The sequence below is a fragment of the Ornithorhynchus anatinus genome, chromosome 9 (genome assembly GCF_004115215.2).
Source record: "Ornithorhynchus anatinus isolate Pmale09 chromosome 9, mOrnAna1.pri.v4, whole genome shotgun sequence".
In the NCBI taxonomy this organism is placed as follows: domain Eukaryota; kingdom Metazoa; phylum Chordata; class Mammalia; order Monotremata; family Ornithorhynchidae; genus Ornithorhynchus; species Ornithorhynchus anatinus.
In genome coordinates this window covers 34,326,815-34,341,998 of record NC_041736.1, presented here as the reverse complement: position 1 = coordinate 34,341,998, position 15,184 = coordinate 34,326,815, and the positions used below count along the sequence as shown (strand labels likewise).

The 15,184-nt window shown below is 46.0% G+C and overlaps 1 protein-coding gene across 3 annotated transcripts in view; it reads right to left on the bottom strand.

Annotated features, from left to right (window-relative positions):
• FKBP1B (FKBP prolyl isomerase 1B) overlaps positions 1-15,184 on the bottom strand; it is a 51,090-nt gene that overhangs the window by 22,662 nt on the left and 13,244 nt on the right. For all 3 annotated transcript variants that reach the window (XM_039913101.1, XM_029072391.2, XM_029072390.2), the window contains exon 2: positions 14,323-14,370. Coding sequence is in view for 2 of the 3 variants with exons in the window: in XM_029072391.2 (XP_028928224.1) it covers positions 14,323-14,370 (48 nt within the window). In the remaining variant the exon portion in view is untranslated. The remainder of the gene's footprint in view (positions 1-14,322; positions 14,371-15,184) is intronic.

Genomic DNA, 15,184 nt, shown 5'->3' with positions numbered 1-15,184 from the left:
ATTGTTAAGTGCGGACGATAAGCATAAGCAAGTACATTAAGCTCTGCATCACCTTGTTCAACCCAGGACAAGCTAGACCACGTTCCCGTAGTTTATTTGTATTAATGTCTGTTTCTCCCTCAAGACTGTAACCTCCTTGTGGGCAGTCCCTGTCCAGTGCTGTATTGTACTCTCCCAAGAACTTAGTACAGTGCTCTGCACACAGTAAGCGCTCGATAATTACGATTGACTGACTCGGGAAAAAAAAAGAGGGCTGGGAAAGGCTATCTTGGCTGTAATTGCTAGAACACTGGTACAACACTGCAGGCAACCTATGTAAAGCTAGCCCTGACCCCCACCGTCTATACACCCCACCCTCTCCTTCCCTCCCTGGTATTCCCACTCTTTTTGCCCCCTGAACTGGGCTCCTTCTTCCCCTGGGGCTCTCCCGGCTCCTCCCCACTCCACTTCTCGCTCTGCAGCTCCAAGACGGACCCTGCCACCGCTACAAACTCCGGCCCCTGGGCCTCCCCCGGACACTTTCCCCGCACCTAAAACCACAGGCGGATGGGGACAGAGAGGGATGAGAGCCGGGGACAGCTGCTTTGAAGCCCTCCCTCCCCTTGCCCCCTCCTGCCTCACCTCGCTGCTCTCCTGCTCCAGCCCAGCCTGCACACCTCGCTCCTCTAATGCCAACCTTCTCACTGGGCCTCCATCTCGTCTATCTGGCTACCGACCTCTCACCTACGTCCTGCCTCTGGCCTGGAACGCTTTCCCTCCTCATATCCGACAGACCAATACTTTTCCCCACTTTCAAAGCCTTATTGACGGCACATCTCCTCCAAGAGGTCTTACCTGACTAAACCCTCTTCTCCTACTCCCTTCTGCATCACCCTGTCCTGCTCCCTTTATTCATCCGCCCACCCAGCCCCACATGGCTTATGTACATGTCCGTAATTTATTTGTTTATATCGATGTCTGTCCCTCCTCTACCCCCCAAAGCCCCCAGAGTGTAAGCTCGTTATGGGCAGGGAGTGTGTCTGTTCTTGTTATACTGTACTTTCCCCAAGGGTTAGTATAGCGCTCTGCACACAGTAAGCACTCATAAGTATGACTGACTGACTGCAGGAGGAAAGGGGGCAGGGAAGAGTCTTGCATCTTCTCAGCTGAGCCTTCTCCCCTTCTGCACCATTCATTCATTCATCCAATCGTATTTATTAAGCACTTACTGCGTGCAGAGCACTGTACTAAGTGCTTGGAAGGTACAATTCAGCAACAAAGAGAGACAATCCCTGTCCACAACAGACTCACAGTTTAGAGGGGCAGGGAGATAGACATCAATACAAGTAAACAGGCATCAATATAAATAAATAGAATTATGGATACATACATATATACAGTCCACCTCAGACTCAACAACCACCTCTAACCCTTGTTTGCACCAGCATTGTCCATTGAGGATCTCCAACACTCACTAATGCCCCGGGCTCCTATTTCCAAACAAAAGCAGCATGGCCTAGTGGATAGAGCATGGGCCTGGGAGTCAGAAGGTCATAGGTTCTAATCCCGGTTCCGCCAACTGTCTGCTGGTGACCACGGGCAAGTCACTTGACTTCCTCTCTGCCTCAGTAAACTCATCTGTAAAATGGGGATTAGGACCGTGAGTCTTATCATGAAGAGGGACTGTGTCCAAAAAGATTAACTTGTACTTACCCCAGCGATTAGTATGGTGCCTGGCACACAGTAAGCACTTTACAAATTCCATTAAGAAAAAAAAAAGACACGCTCATTTCATTTTGCCTCACTATGTGACTACTTAGTACCACTTTTAAATCTCACCAGGCATTTTTTGAAGTTACAGGGTGCTGTGGGTTTCATATGCAAAAGCTCGAAAAACTCCTCTGATCAAGATTCCCTCTGCAAGTGACCAGGGGAAAAGTTGCTGCACTTTAATCTCAAGATTCTGATAAAAAGCAAGCTCACCTTCATTCTCAATATGGTTTTTTTCCTGCCTGGATTTCCCTCCCCCTTTATATCCAGCATGCCACAACTCTCCCAATCCTCAAAACATTTCCCAAACCCATCTCCTTCAAGTGGCTTTCCCTGACTTGAATTTTTCCTCTGGCCAGCTCATACCCTCTTGCCCATCACCTCAGCATTTTTGCACCAGAAACTCCAGCCAAGAAACAAAGTCCCCGCCCTAAAGGAGCTCACAATCTAACAAGGGTGATGGAGAGAAACAATCCAGAAAAGGCACACATCATTTGTATATAAAAGCAGCAGAAGGGATTAAATGGCAAAAGTAGATATGAACTTTCAGGGGAGGATTAGGGAGCGAGATCACTTCACGAGCACTTTGAGGACATGAAGGGAAAATGCGTTTGGTCTAAGTAGCAAGAAAAAGTCATTATGATAACAGCTGTCAGACTGAGAAATGACTCTTCTGGGTTAAAGCCTTTTCACGTGGGATTCTTAAATGGATGAGGAGAACCAAGAATGTACTACGGGAAAGCATTCTGCAATAAATCTTTCCCGATCCAGGAAACAAGATAGTTTAGAAGGCCTCTCATTCATTCATTCATTCACTCATTCAATCTTATTTATTGAGTGCTTACTGTGTGCACAGCACTGTACTAAGTGCTTGGAAAGTTCAATTTGGCATCAGAGAGAGACAATCCCTACCCAAAAACAGGCTCACAGTCTAGAAGTGGGAGAGAGACAACGAAACAAAACAAGTAGACAGGCATCAACAGTATCAGAATAAATAGAATTATAGATAAATGCACATCATTAATAAAATAAATAGAATAATAAATATGTACAAATATACACAAGTGCTGCGGGGCAGGGAAGGGGGTAGAGCAGAGGGAGGGAGTAGGGGCGATGGGGAGGGGAGGAGGAGCAGAGGAGAAGGGGGGCTCAGCCTGGGAAGGCCTCCTGGAGGTCTCATCTATTGTCATCTAAAATCGGTAAATTAGATTTTTAAAAGCTTACTTCTTTTTAATGTTCCAATATTATTAGAACCCTTCATGTTACTCTTTACATTATTAAACAGTATTAAACTTGGAAGTATCAATCCTGCTGGGTGGCTTCACAGTGATGGAGCACGGATGTGGGAAGCCAAAGATCAGAAATAGGCTTTGGCTTCTTGTGGGTGGGGGAGAAGAGAGAAGGGCAGAGAGAGGGAGTGTGCGAGAGAAAGCACCCGAGAGAGAAAGCGGGAGAGAGGGAGAAAGAGAGCACTCAGCCATCTTCAACTGGGTCTGGCAGAGACCATGCTGGCTGCTGAGAGGAGAAAGCAGGGCAGAGGAAAGAGGCTTGTAGGGGGCACCGAGGGGAGGGATTCTAAGCTCAATACAAAACTATTTTCAGCAACTCATATGCCCCCACATTTTTACTTTGGTTATCACAAGAGAAAAGAGCTCTTACTAAACCAATCTGCATTTCAATCAGTCGTATTTCTTGAGCGCTTCCTGTGTACAGAGCACTGTACTAGGCGCCTGGGAGAGTACAATATAACCATATACAGGCACATTCCCTGCCCACAAGGAGCTCATAGTCTACAGGGGTAGACACCTTAGCCCCTCATAGCCACTGGTGCCTGGGCAATATTCAGCCCGAATGGCAAGGAGCTGGAAAAGGGGCGCTATCAATTACTACTCCATATTCATGGGTTAAAGTGAGCAAGCGTACAAGAGAAGGTTTCAGCAACGCTTAGCGTACAAGAGACGGTCTCAGAAACGCTCACACTCACAGACAGCTCTACTATGTCCTTAATAATATTAATAGCATTTGTTAAGCACTTACTATGTGCCAGGCACTGTATTAAGCACTGGGGACAAGCAAATCAGGTTGGACATAGCCCCTGTAGGCTCACAGTCTCCATCCCCATTTTACAGAAGAGGGAACTGAGGCCCAAAGAAGTGAGTGACTTGCCCAAGGCCACACAACAGATAAGTGGCGGAGCTGGGATTAGAACCCATGACCTTCTGACTCCCAGGCCCATTACTCTATCCATTAGGCCATGCTGCTTCCCCTTCCTATCCCATAAGCAAAGGAAGGATGAGGGGGTAGGGAGTTGGGGAGAAAGGGCATTTTGGGAAGAAGCGGATTAATGGGAACACACACAAGTGTTCAGGATGATGGGTATTAAGTTCAATCAGAAGTCCTGGGGATGTATTAAGCGCTTAGTATAGTGCTCTGCACACAGTAAGTGCTTAATAAATACGATAAAATAAATAAATTAATAAATACGAAGGAATGAATGAATGATGGCTGGTGGGCTTGGACAACTTGAGGCGGAGGAACTAACTGTACTCTCCCAAGCACTTTGAACAGTGCTCTGCACACAAGGAGTGCTCAATAAATATGATCTATTGATTGGAAAATCAGGTGGGATCTCTGGAGGGCTCTGAATAAGGGAAGAGCTGTGGTCTGTCAGACTGAGGCGAGGGAGTTCCGGGTGGAAGAAACAGGGTGAGCAGGGGAATGGGCCTGGGAAGGCAAGCAACAACTTCAGCTAGTAGTTTAGGGTAGATGAGAACGAAAAGAGTGGCAGGTGAAGAGCACATATAATCAATCAGTATTATTTACCAAGCACTAACTATGTGCTGAGCATTGTACGAAGTGCTTTGGAGAGAGAGAAGTTCCCTGGCCACAACAAGGTTACAGTCTAGAAGAGAGAAGCAGCGTGGCCTAGCGGATTGAGCAGGGGCCTGGGAGCCTAGTCCCGGCTCTACCTCTTGTCTGCCGTGTGACCTCGGTCGAGTCACTTTGCTACTCTGTGCCTCAGTTCCCTCATCTGTAAAATGGGGATTAAGACTGTGAGCCCTATGTAGGGACAGGGACTGTAACCAACTTGATTAGCTTGGATCTACCCCAGTGATTAGAACAGTGTCTGATATATAGTCAAAGCTTGACAGATATCAAAAAATGTGGTGGTGAGTTGGTGGAGAGGTGAGTTTTTGCTTGATGCACAGGGACAGGGGAAGCCAGGGGAGTGTTCTGAGGATTGGGGAGGTGTGTGAGAGATGCTTCTATCTCATCTATCTGACCGCCGACCTCTCGCCCACATCCTGCCTCTGTCCTGGAACGCTCTCCTTCCTCATATCTGACAGACAATTATTTTCCCCTGCTTCAAAGCCTTATTGAAGGCACATCTCCTCCAAGAGGTGTTCCGTGACTAAGCCCTCCTCTCCTCTTCTCCCACTCCCTTCTGCATCACCCTGAATTGCTCCCTTTATTCATCTCGCCTCCCAGCCTCCCAGCACTTACATACATATTTGTAATCTATTTATTTAATCAGATTAATGTCTCTCTCTTCCTTTAGACCGTAAGCTCGTTATGGGAGGGGAATGTGTCTGTGATATTGTTATACTGTACTCTCCCAAGCACTTAGTACAGTGTTTTTGCACACGGTTAGCTCTCAGAAAATACAACAATGAGAATGAATGAGAGAATGCAGATGATCTGTGCAGCAGCAGGCATTTTCAGATGGAAGGGGGAGAAGTTGGAAGCAAGATCTTGGAGAACGATGTGATAGTCTGCCAATGATATGAGTAGAACCTGGGCCAGGATGATAGCTGTTCTGATGGAGCGAAAGGTGGAGAGAGGTTAAAAGATATGGTATAGGCAGGACCAGCTGGACTTGGCAGCAGACTGAACGTGAGAGTTGAAAGACGGTGACCATCGTGGATGACAGTGAAGTGGCTACGTTTCTGGGGTAGAGGTGGCCTTACCGATCCGCTGGACGCTAGTCTCCAGGAGCCTGAATCTCTAATCCCGGCTCCGCCACGTCTCTGCTGTGTGACCTTAGGCATGTCATTTCACTTCTCTGGGCTTCAGTTACCACATCTGGAACATGCCTCAAAAACCTTCAATGGCTACCCGTGCCTCTCCACATCAAGCTGACACTCCTGAGCCCTGGCATTAAGGAACACCATCAGCTCACTTCCCCTTACCTACCCACTTTCTTCTCCTATGATACACCAGATCACGTTGTCTATTCCTCCCAAGCTCACCTTCTCACTGTGTTCAGCCCTCAACTTTCCAAGCCTCAACCCCTGGCTCACACCCTCCATTCTGCCTTGAATTATCTCCCCCTTCAAATCCACCCAAGCCTCAACTCTCCCCATCTTAGCAGCCCTTATAACATCTCATATCTTCCAAGAAATTTTTCCCCATTTATTTTTCCTAACATGTCTAACATGACTAGCCATTTAAGATCCATGATATCAGTTATGTATGCGAGATAGCTAATACTTGGCACAGAGAGAAGCAGGGAGGCCTAGTGGCTACAGCACTGGCTTTGGAGTCAGAGGACTTGGGTTCTAAACCCGGCTCTGCCACTTGTCTGCTGTGTGAGCTTGGGCAAGTCACTTCACTTCTCTGTCCCCTCATCTGTAAATGGGGATTAAGGCTGTGAGCCTCACATGGGACACGGGCTGTGTCCAACCTGATTAGTTTGTATCTACTCAGCTTTTAGTACAGTGCCTGGCGCACAGTAAGCATGTAATACCATTATCAATATTAATGATCACAATAATAACAACGCTGTTTCTCCTAAATCTGCCAAAAGGGCAAACTCTTGGACTGTCTCCCAAATGGATCATGCCCTGGGGGGAAAAGATCTTTCAATAAAAATCTAAAAAAAGCTTTTAAAAAAAGCCACTAAACCGTGAGAGAGAGTTGCTGTGGAACACAAGGGGGAAAACCATGAGAGGGTAAGTGGGTGATTACCTAGGAAACACCCCTGATACAGAGCAAGGGATGGGAGATGAGACAGTAGCCCAGTGGGGGGTGGATGGCTAGTTCTGGGGGGTTTCTACCAGGGTCTCCTACCTCTCTTCCTCAAAACTCTCAGAGGCAGGTCTCACCCTTTGTTTCATCATTAATAGCATTCACTGTGTGCAGACAACCACCCTAGAGGCTTGGGGGGCAAACATGAGTTTGGATTCTTGCATCCTCTATACATTTTAATTTACATTTATGTCTGCCTCCCCACTCTAGACTGGAGGCTCATTTTAGGCAGGGAACATGTCTTAATGGTTCTGTTGTACTGTACTCTCCAAAGCGCTTAGTACAGTGCTCACAGTAGTTAATGCTCAATGAATACCATTGACTGATTGAATGACTAGGGAGTAGCAGAATGCTCACTGGTTGGAAATTTTCCCCCAAAACAAGTGGTTCTGATCATCAGCACACATCCTTGCTGCATAAAAATAGCAGACGCTTAATGACTGAGGAGAGAGACAAAAAAAGAGAGAGATGGATAGATATCTAGTGTTAGGGGATGCAAGATGTGATGGGATAGAAATATCAAGAATGCCTTCCTGAGAATAAGAATGATCAGATTTCATCTTCGCATGGGATATTGAACAACAGATTGAAGATAGCAGGGGAGAGGCTAACAATAGGCTAGTCTCCAGTGCCTCCAGGGCTGGATGACTCCTTCCATCTCTAGTTTTCCGGTAGGTTAGTTGGAAATTTGAAGCGTAAGTTTTATAAGGTAAGAAAGTAACTGGCTCATGAACGGGTCACATGGCAATTTTATAGGACTGGAAAAAAAAAATTCCTTTCTACTTCTCCTGAAGATGAGTCACTGGGGGACGAGGACATGTAAAATTAATTTGAGCTGGACAGAAAGGCTACACTTGCAGACTGGGCAGGGGGAGGAAGGGGGAGGGAGAGGAGGGCTGGCATTCCCCTTAGTTGAACAGAGGCCACGGAATGTGTCTGCTTCTTTTTCCAGTCACAATGCTCGAATGGCAGATGCAAAGAATGTGACCCTCACGTGGTCCTTTGCCACTTAAAAGTAATAGACAAATTTGTGACTTATCAGGCTTGTCCTGGAGGTAAAAGACCTTCAGTTCCCAGTTTCGATCACTGCAATCCTTTATGTCTTGCCGGGGGAAGAGCTATATGGTAAGGAAATGCGACACCGAAATGCAATGCAAAAAGTCCGATTTAAATTGATTTTTAAAATGCCAGCGCTTTCACAGAAAACAGAGCCTATAGAGGAGGGCTAATTTCATTAGGGCTCAATGAAAACCCGGCACTGCTTGACCCTTCACGACCTGGACCATCCACCTTTTTGAAGAGAAGACTTTTCCCAGATTTCTCTGACAACAGGTAAAATCAAAGCATTGCTCGACTGATAGGAGAACCAGCACCTTTAATATGCAGGGGTAAAATCATTGTATTCATCCCTGATAATGCCCCACCCCTATTCGTTGATGCCCGTTTTAGCATTTAAACAGCCAGAGGCAGGACCTGACTCCTTTTCACTTGGGTAACATAGGCCAAATGAGCATCGCCTTTTTGTTTCAAATGTTGTGACACACTTCCTATGCGCCAGACACTGTAGTAAGTAGTAAGCACTGGGGAGATACACGTTAATCAGTATGAACACCAGTCCCTCTTTCATAGAGGGCTCGCTGCCTTAATCCCCATTTTACAGATGAGGTAACTGAGGTACAGAGACATTATGGGTAAAAGTAAAAGTTTCAATCGCCTTCCAATTCGAAGAACAACTATACAGCTACACCACTAAGCATACTCACGACACCTAGTTATGTATTTATTCATAATGGGCACCTACAGTATTCTAAGCTGTGGCACCTTTATAAAAACAATATTAATCAATCAATGGTATTTATTGAACATTTACTTTGTGCAGAACACTGTTCTAAGCACTTGGGAGAATACAATAGAGTTGGCAGACTCCTTCCTTCTCTGAGAAGGAGCTCAAAGTCTAGAGGGGAAGACTGACATGAAAACAAAGTGTGGATCTGTACATAAGTGCTTAGGGGCTGAGGGCGGGGCGAATAACAAGTGTTTAAAGACCCAAATGATGCAGAATGGGGAAGGGTTAAGGGAAAAGAGGACTTGATCAGGGGAGGCCTCTTGGAGAAGATATAATTTTAATAAGGTTTTGAAGGTGGGGAGAGTAGTGGTCTGGCGTAAATGAAGAGGTAGGGAACTCCAGGCCAGAGGGAGGAGGTGGGTGAGGGATCGGAGGTGAGAGAGACGAGTGAGAGAGATTGAAGCACGGTCGGTAAATTGGTGTTAGAGGAATGCAGTGTGCAAACTGGGTTGGAGTAAGAAATAAGTGATGTACGGTAAGATTCATTCATTCATTCATTCAATAGTATTTATTGAGCGCTTACTATGTGCAGAGCACTGTACTAAGCGCTTGGGATGAACAAGTCGGCAACAGATAGAGACAGTCCCTGCCGTTTGACGGGCTTACAGTCTAATCGGGGGAGACGGACAGACAAGAACAATGGCACTAAACAGCGTCAAGGGGAAGAACATCTCGTAAAAACAATGGCAACTAAATAGAATCGAGGCGATGTACAATTCATTAACAAAATAAATAGGGTAACGAAAATATATAAGAGAGAACAAACTGACAGTGTTTTAAAGTTGATGATAAGGAGTCTCTGCTTACTGTAGTGGACAGGCCACCATTAAAGGTTCTTAAGGTACAGGGAATCATAGATGAATTTTTGTATTTTTTCTTTTAGAAAAAGATATGCCAGGAACACTCCTTGCTTGACTTTGTCTAATAAGACCTCAATGGGGTCAAGAGAGTCTAAATGGAGGGATTTTTCAATGGCCACAAGTAGCCAGGGTTTTATAAGAAAAGTGATCATTTCCAGGAGTGACAGAGAAGGCAGTAAATCAGTATAATTTCCCCACACTGAGGCATCAAGGGAAAATTCCCAGGATTGCACTGCCCAACTTGGATCCTGTGGCTTTCCCCATGGGCCGGGCTGGACTGGTCTATGCCTTGCCTGGTTCTGGGATCTTGGAGCTAATGAGGAAATCAAAGGGCGGACTACTCCGCCCTTTGATTTCCCAAACTCTACTCGCAACTCATTCTCCAGTGTTCAGGCCAGGATTTTCTAAGAATAATAATAATAATATCAACAACAACTATATTTACTATATGCACAGTACTACGCACTGGGGAAGAGACAAAATAATCAAGTTCCGCATGGGGCTCAAAGTCTAAGGACGAGGGAGAACAGGAATTGAATCCCCATTTTGCAGATGAGGGAACTGAGGCACAGAGAAGTGAAATAATAATAATAATAATGTTGGTATTTGTTAAGCGCTTACTATGTGCAGAGCACTGTTCTAAGCGCTGGGGTAGACATAGGGGAATCAGGTTGTCCCACGTGGGGCTCACAGTCTTAATCCCCATTTTGCAGATGAGGTAACTGAGGCACAGAGAAGTTAAGTGACTTGCCCACAGTCACACAGCTGACAAGGGGCAGACCTGGGATTCTTGCTTATGGTCACCCAGCAGGTAAGTGGCAAAGGTGGGATTAGAATCCAGGTCCTCTGACTCCCAGCCTTGTGCTCTCTCCATGAGGCCATGCTGTTCCTGAAACAGTTTGGTTCTAAAAATCCCTCCACCTGATACCAATCCTGTTTAATTTATGGGAGCGAGTGAGCCTCCTACTGCAAACGGCCAAAGCCGCTCAACTGTGAAAACAGTTTAGACAAAAATGGTAACCCACCAACATACATCAAAACACCGTTTCTGCAGTTAAAAACCTGTAGGGACCTTTCTGATAGGATTTCAAAAAAGGGTGCATATCCAAGGGCATAGGTGACACAGAAGGGAGAGGGATTAGTGGGAAAGATGGTTTAATTGGGGACCTCTTGGGGGAAATGTGATTTTAATATGGCTTTGAAGGTGGGGAAGAATGGCATAAATTGACATAAACAGCAAAATAACTTGAAAGAAAAAGTTTCATCTGAAATTTAGAATTAGCTACGGTCCTTGGATGCCAAAATGAAACTGTAGTGAGTTGAAGCAAATGGCAGCACTGAAGATATTTGTTGGACCTGTAAACCCAAGAGCACAGGAACTGGAGACCTTTATTTTTTGTCCTTATTTAATAGAGTTGTCTTGTATGCAGCTAGAGATTGAGGTCTCAGGTTAATGTTTTGATTTTTATTAAATCACTAAATCCCTTTCCAGGGATATAAATCAGACAATGGAATGAAGTTGTCATGTTTCTTTGGGTTTTTTTAAACTGCTTGTCAGAGAATATAAAAGCCATTTTTTCTCTTTGTTTACCTCATAAAAAGTCTGATGCCTTGACCCAAGAACCGATTAGCTTGTTCTCTAGCCACTCTTTAGAGTTCAAGGCACAAAGACAAGATTCAGCTTCTCCTATTTTTTCCTGATGGCCTAAACACATACAGTGAATAAAATGTCTGTCTCCACAATTATTTTGTGTTTCTTCCAAAGCAGGATGAGGAAAAAAAATCTCAATCGCAGAAGCATTTTGGTTTCCCAATGGTCTCTCTGAAAACAAGAAGCAAGGCAGATAAATGTGCTTATTTTCCAATCACCCCAAATTAATGATTGGAGTTCAATGGGAAGCAGCATGGCTTGGTGGCTAGGACACAGCCTAGGAGTCAGAAGGACCTGGGTTCTAATCCCGGCTCCGCCACTTGTCTGCTGGGTGTCTTTGGTCACTCTACTTCTCGGTGCCTCAGTTACCTCATCCGCAAAATGGGGATTAAGATTGTGAGCCCTACGTGGGACAGGGACTGTGTCCAACCTGCGTAGCTTCTATCTATCTCAGCGTTTAGAACAGTGCTTGACACATAGTAAGCACCTAAATACCATCATTGTCAAAGGGGGCAAAACACGGTGTTTTAACCAGTTAGCCTGAGCACTTTTTTCAGTGCTTACATCCCTTTCTTCAGTCCATTTATTTTTGCTTTAATTTCTAGCAACCGCATCTATGCAATTCCCTTTCTTCCCCATTACATGGATACAGTGAGCTATCCGATCTCCCTCTTCTTCTTCTCCCCGCCCTTAGCCACAGAAGCACTGCCTTCTATTGGGAAGATCAGGCAGAAAAGAGTCCTCCGTGTGTGTGCAGAAGAAGGGATTTGTAGACTGTAAACTTGTTATGGGCAGGGAATGCTTCAATTATACTGTTATGTTGTATTCTTCCAAGTGCTCAGTATGGTGCTCTGCACACCATCAGTGCTCAAAAAATACAACTGACTGACTGGGAGGGGATGGGACATGAGAAGCAGCATGACGTAGAGGGTAGAGTACTGGCCTGGGAGGAAGAAGGCCATGGGTTCTAATCCCTGCTCTGCCATTTGCTGTGTGATCTGGGGCAAGTCATTTCACTTCTCTGGGCCTCAGTTACCTCATCAGTAAAATGGGGATGGAGACTGTGAGTCCCCTATGGGACAGAGATTGTATCCAACTTGATTTGCTTGTATCTACCAAGTTCTTAATACAGTGTCTGGCACATGGCAAGCGCTTAACAACTGCCACTATTATTATTTTTATGAGAGAGGGCTGTGGAGCTGTAGCAACTCCCCTCAGCGTCCTCCATTCTGGGAGAGGGATACACTGACGGCAAGACAGCTCCCCACTCCCTCCGGAAAGTGGTTTGCAACTCTTGTGAGGTCTTCGGAGGAATCTAGCAATTCCCCTAGGTCCGTCGTGCTGTGGACAGCCCACCAGCTGAACTCCCCGTGGCCTAATGCCTCCTTGCAATTCAGAAAATGCAAAATGAACGATAACCTTCAGCAGCCGGACTAGAGAGACCCTGGCTAAGATTCTGGCAATCGATCGTATTTATTGAGCGTTCACTGTTTGCAGAGCACTGTACTAACGTTTGTGAGAATACAACAGAGGTATTTCTTTGGGGGGGGGGCGCATTTATGGTATTTGTTAATCGCTATATGCCGGGTACTGTTCTAACCACTGGGGCTCACAGTCTTGATCTCCATTTTACAGATGAGGTAACTGAGGCACAGAGGCATTAAGTTACTTGTCTAAGGTCACAGAGCAGACAAGTGGCAGAGCTGGGATTAAAACCTATGGCCTTCTGACTCTCAGGCCCGTGCTCCATCCATTAAGTCACACTGCTTCTCTAGCCTCAGAGGCCCCCAGGACAGTGTATGAACCACAAAGGTACTCGGTACGGTGCTTGAACCTCAAAGGCACCCAGTACGGTGCTTAAACCTCATAAGCACCCAGTAAAGTACTTGAGCCTCACAGGTACCCAGGACAGCGCTCAAACTTCATAGACACCCAGGACAGTGCTCGAACCTCACAGACACCCAGACAGTGCTCGAACCTCACAGGCAGCCAGTACAGTGCTTGAACCGCATAGGCCCCCAGGACAGTGCTCGACTCTAATAGGCACCCAGGACGCTACTTGAACCTCACAGGCACCCGGAACATGGGCTGGCACCATCTTGAGGTCCTCACTCTAGGGGCTATAGCTAAGCTCCCCATTCAACTCTCTCCTCTGCCCCACAGCAGCAGCAGCATGGGAGGAGGGTACTGCCAGCTGCCTGTCTGACCTCGGGTCCAGGGGAGAATTCAGTAAGGGGATGGGGAAAGTACTACTCTCCACTGAACATCAGGCAGCCATTCCGCACCATCAAGGAGAACCCAGCTCACGGTGTGAATTCCAACTTTTAACTTTCAAACGATGAGCAGCCTGACTGGTGATCCAAAATTCTGCCCACGACATCCCACGCAGGTTGAGAGTCGGACAGAAACCAGAAATGAAAGATCCGAACGATTTTCTCACTACTAAGGAATCTGTGTGTCGATAAGACTCCTTCACACCACCCAAAGAAGAGAATGTGGAGAGGCCAACTCGGGGAACAGAGTGAATCTATGACAAGACACAGAAGCCGGATTACAAATAAAATAATCCGATTTAACTGATCCTTCTTAGCTCTGTTTCTACCCCCTTTCCCCCCAGACCCCAAATTCCTCGCACTGGAATTGGGGACTACAATGATTGCAACCGTGGTTCCTCAGAAGATCGACGTTACCAAGTTCACTCTGGCATTTGATTTTCACTGTCTCCAAAACTGCATTCCAGACAATCCAACTACAGCGCCACAATTAATCTCTATGATAAGAGCAAATTGGGGTACTTTGGGTGATTTCGAGGTAGTATGGTAGACAGCATCAACTCGCTGTGCAATAAGGTATCAATCCCGCCCTTGAATTAGAAATTCACCAAGAGTTTAAAAAAAAATATGCTTTCTCCTCTCTTAAAACAACATATTGAAAACCAATAAAGAAGAAATCAACTGAAGGCTGGTCTTTGACATCCTGTAATAGAGAGCGCCCGGTGTTCGGAAGCATCGCAGTTTGCAGCCCTGACACATGAGTCATGTCTGGGGAAAAACAGTCAGGAACGTATTAATCATAAAACGCGATCCGCAAAAGGGAGGAGAGCGAATGGAAAGGTCATGTCTTCCAACCACAGAGGTCTGCTCAAATGCAAACCAAAGCTAAAATGGAACATGAATAATTCACCTTACCTGTGTAGTGTACCACGCACGTCTGACCCTTCTTTGGAAATGTCCTTCCTGTTAAAAGCATAGAATTATAGGGTGTTAAAAAGGTTCCATTAACTGCTGAGTTTTCTGCCGTTTGGATTTCCTGGGAAGGTCTGACAGGCGCTGGGGATCTGTTCTTTTCTGTTTTGCTCGTACAGTCCCCAAAGGTCAAACTCTGAGGAGGGAGAGGAGCACATTCCACCTGAAGTTGGGGGTGAGCAGTTAGCTGATGCAGTGGGACTCTATATGCCACCAATTTAGATCATTCAGGTCCCCTGATTTTTCCCTCACTTGCAAGGGCATTCTTCTTTTTTGGGTGCGTTAACCACGAAATCGCCTCAACCCTTCATGTCATCTGTCCTCTGCAGACACAGCCAATTCGTTCTATGAAACGCCTCCTTTTTCCCCCATCCTTCTGTTTCCCACCCATTAGCCAGTGGATAACAAAATTTAACTAAAAAAAGACAAATCCCATCTCAGGGATTAAAAATCCAGTGTTCCACGTGAGAAAGGGAAGTGACTATTTAAAGCTAGTACCGATAAAGAGACGTTTAGAAACATTACAGCGAGTCAGTGCTCTCCTACGAGCTCAAGGCCCTTGAAGATCAAATGATCTGGAACTGGGTTCTGTGCACATTCAACCCAAGAAGCTATACTTGTCTCTTTACTTTGGGGAAAGATTTTTTCCCAGGATGAAGCTGGCACAGAAAAACAGAAAGCTTCACTCCTCCAGCTCCCCCCTTCTTTTGATTCAATCCCTGGGCGGCAAGCGAGAGTCGCTCTGCTCTGCAAGCAGAATGGAGCAGAAAGGGAAGCAGCCTGGGATCCAAACTGCCTTCTTTCT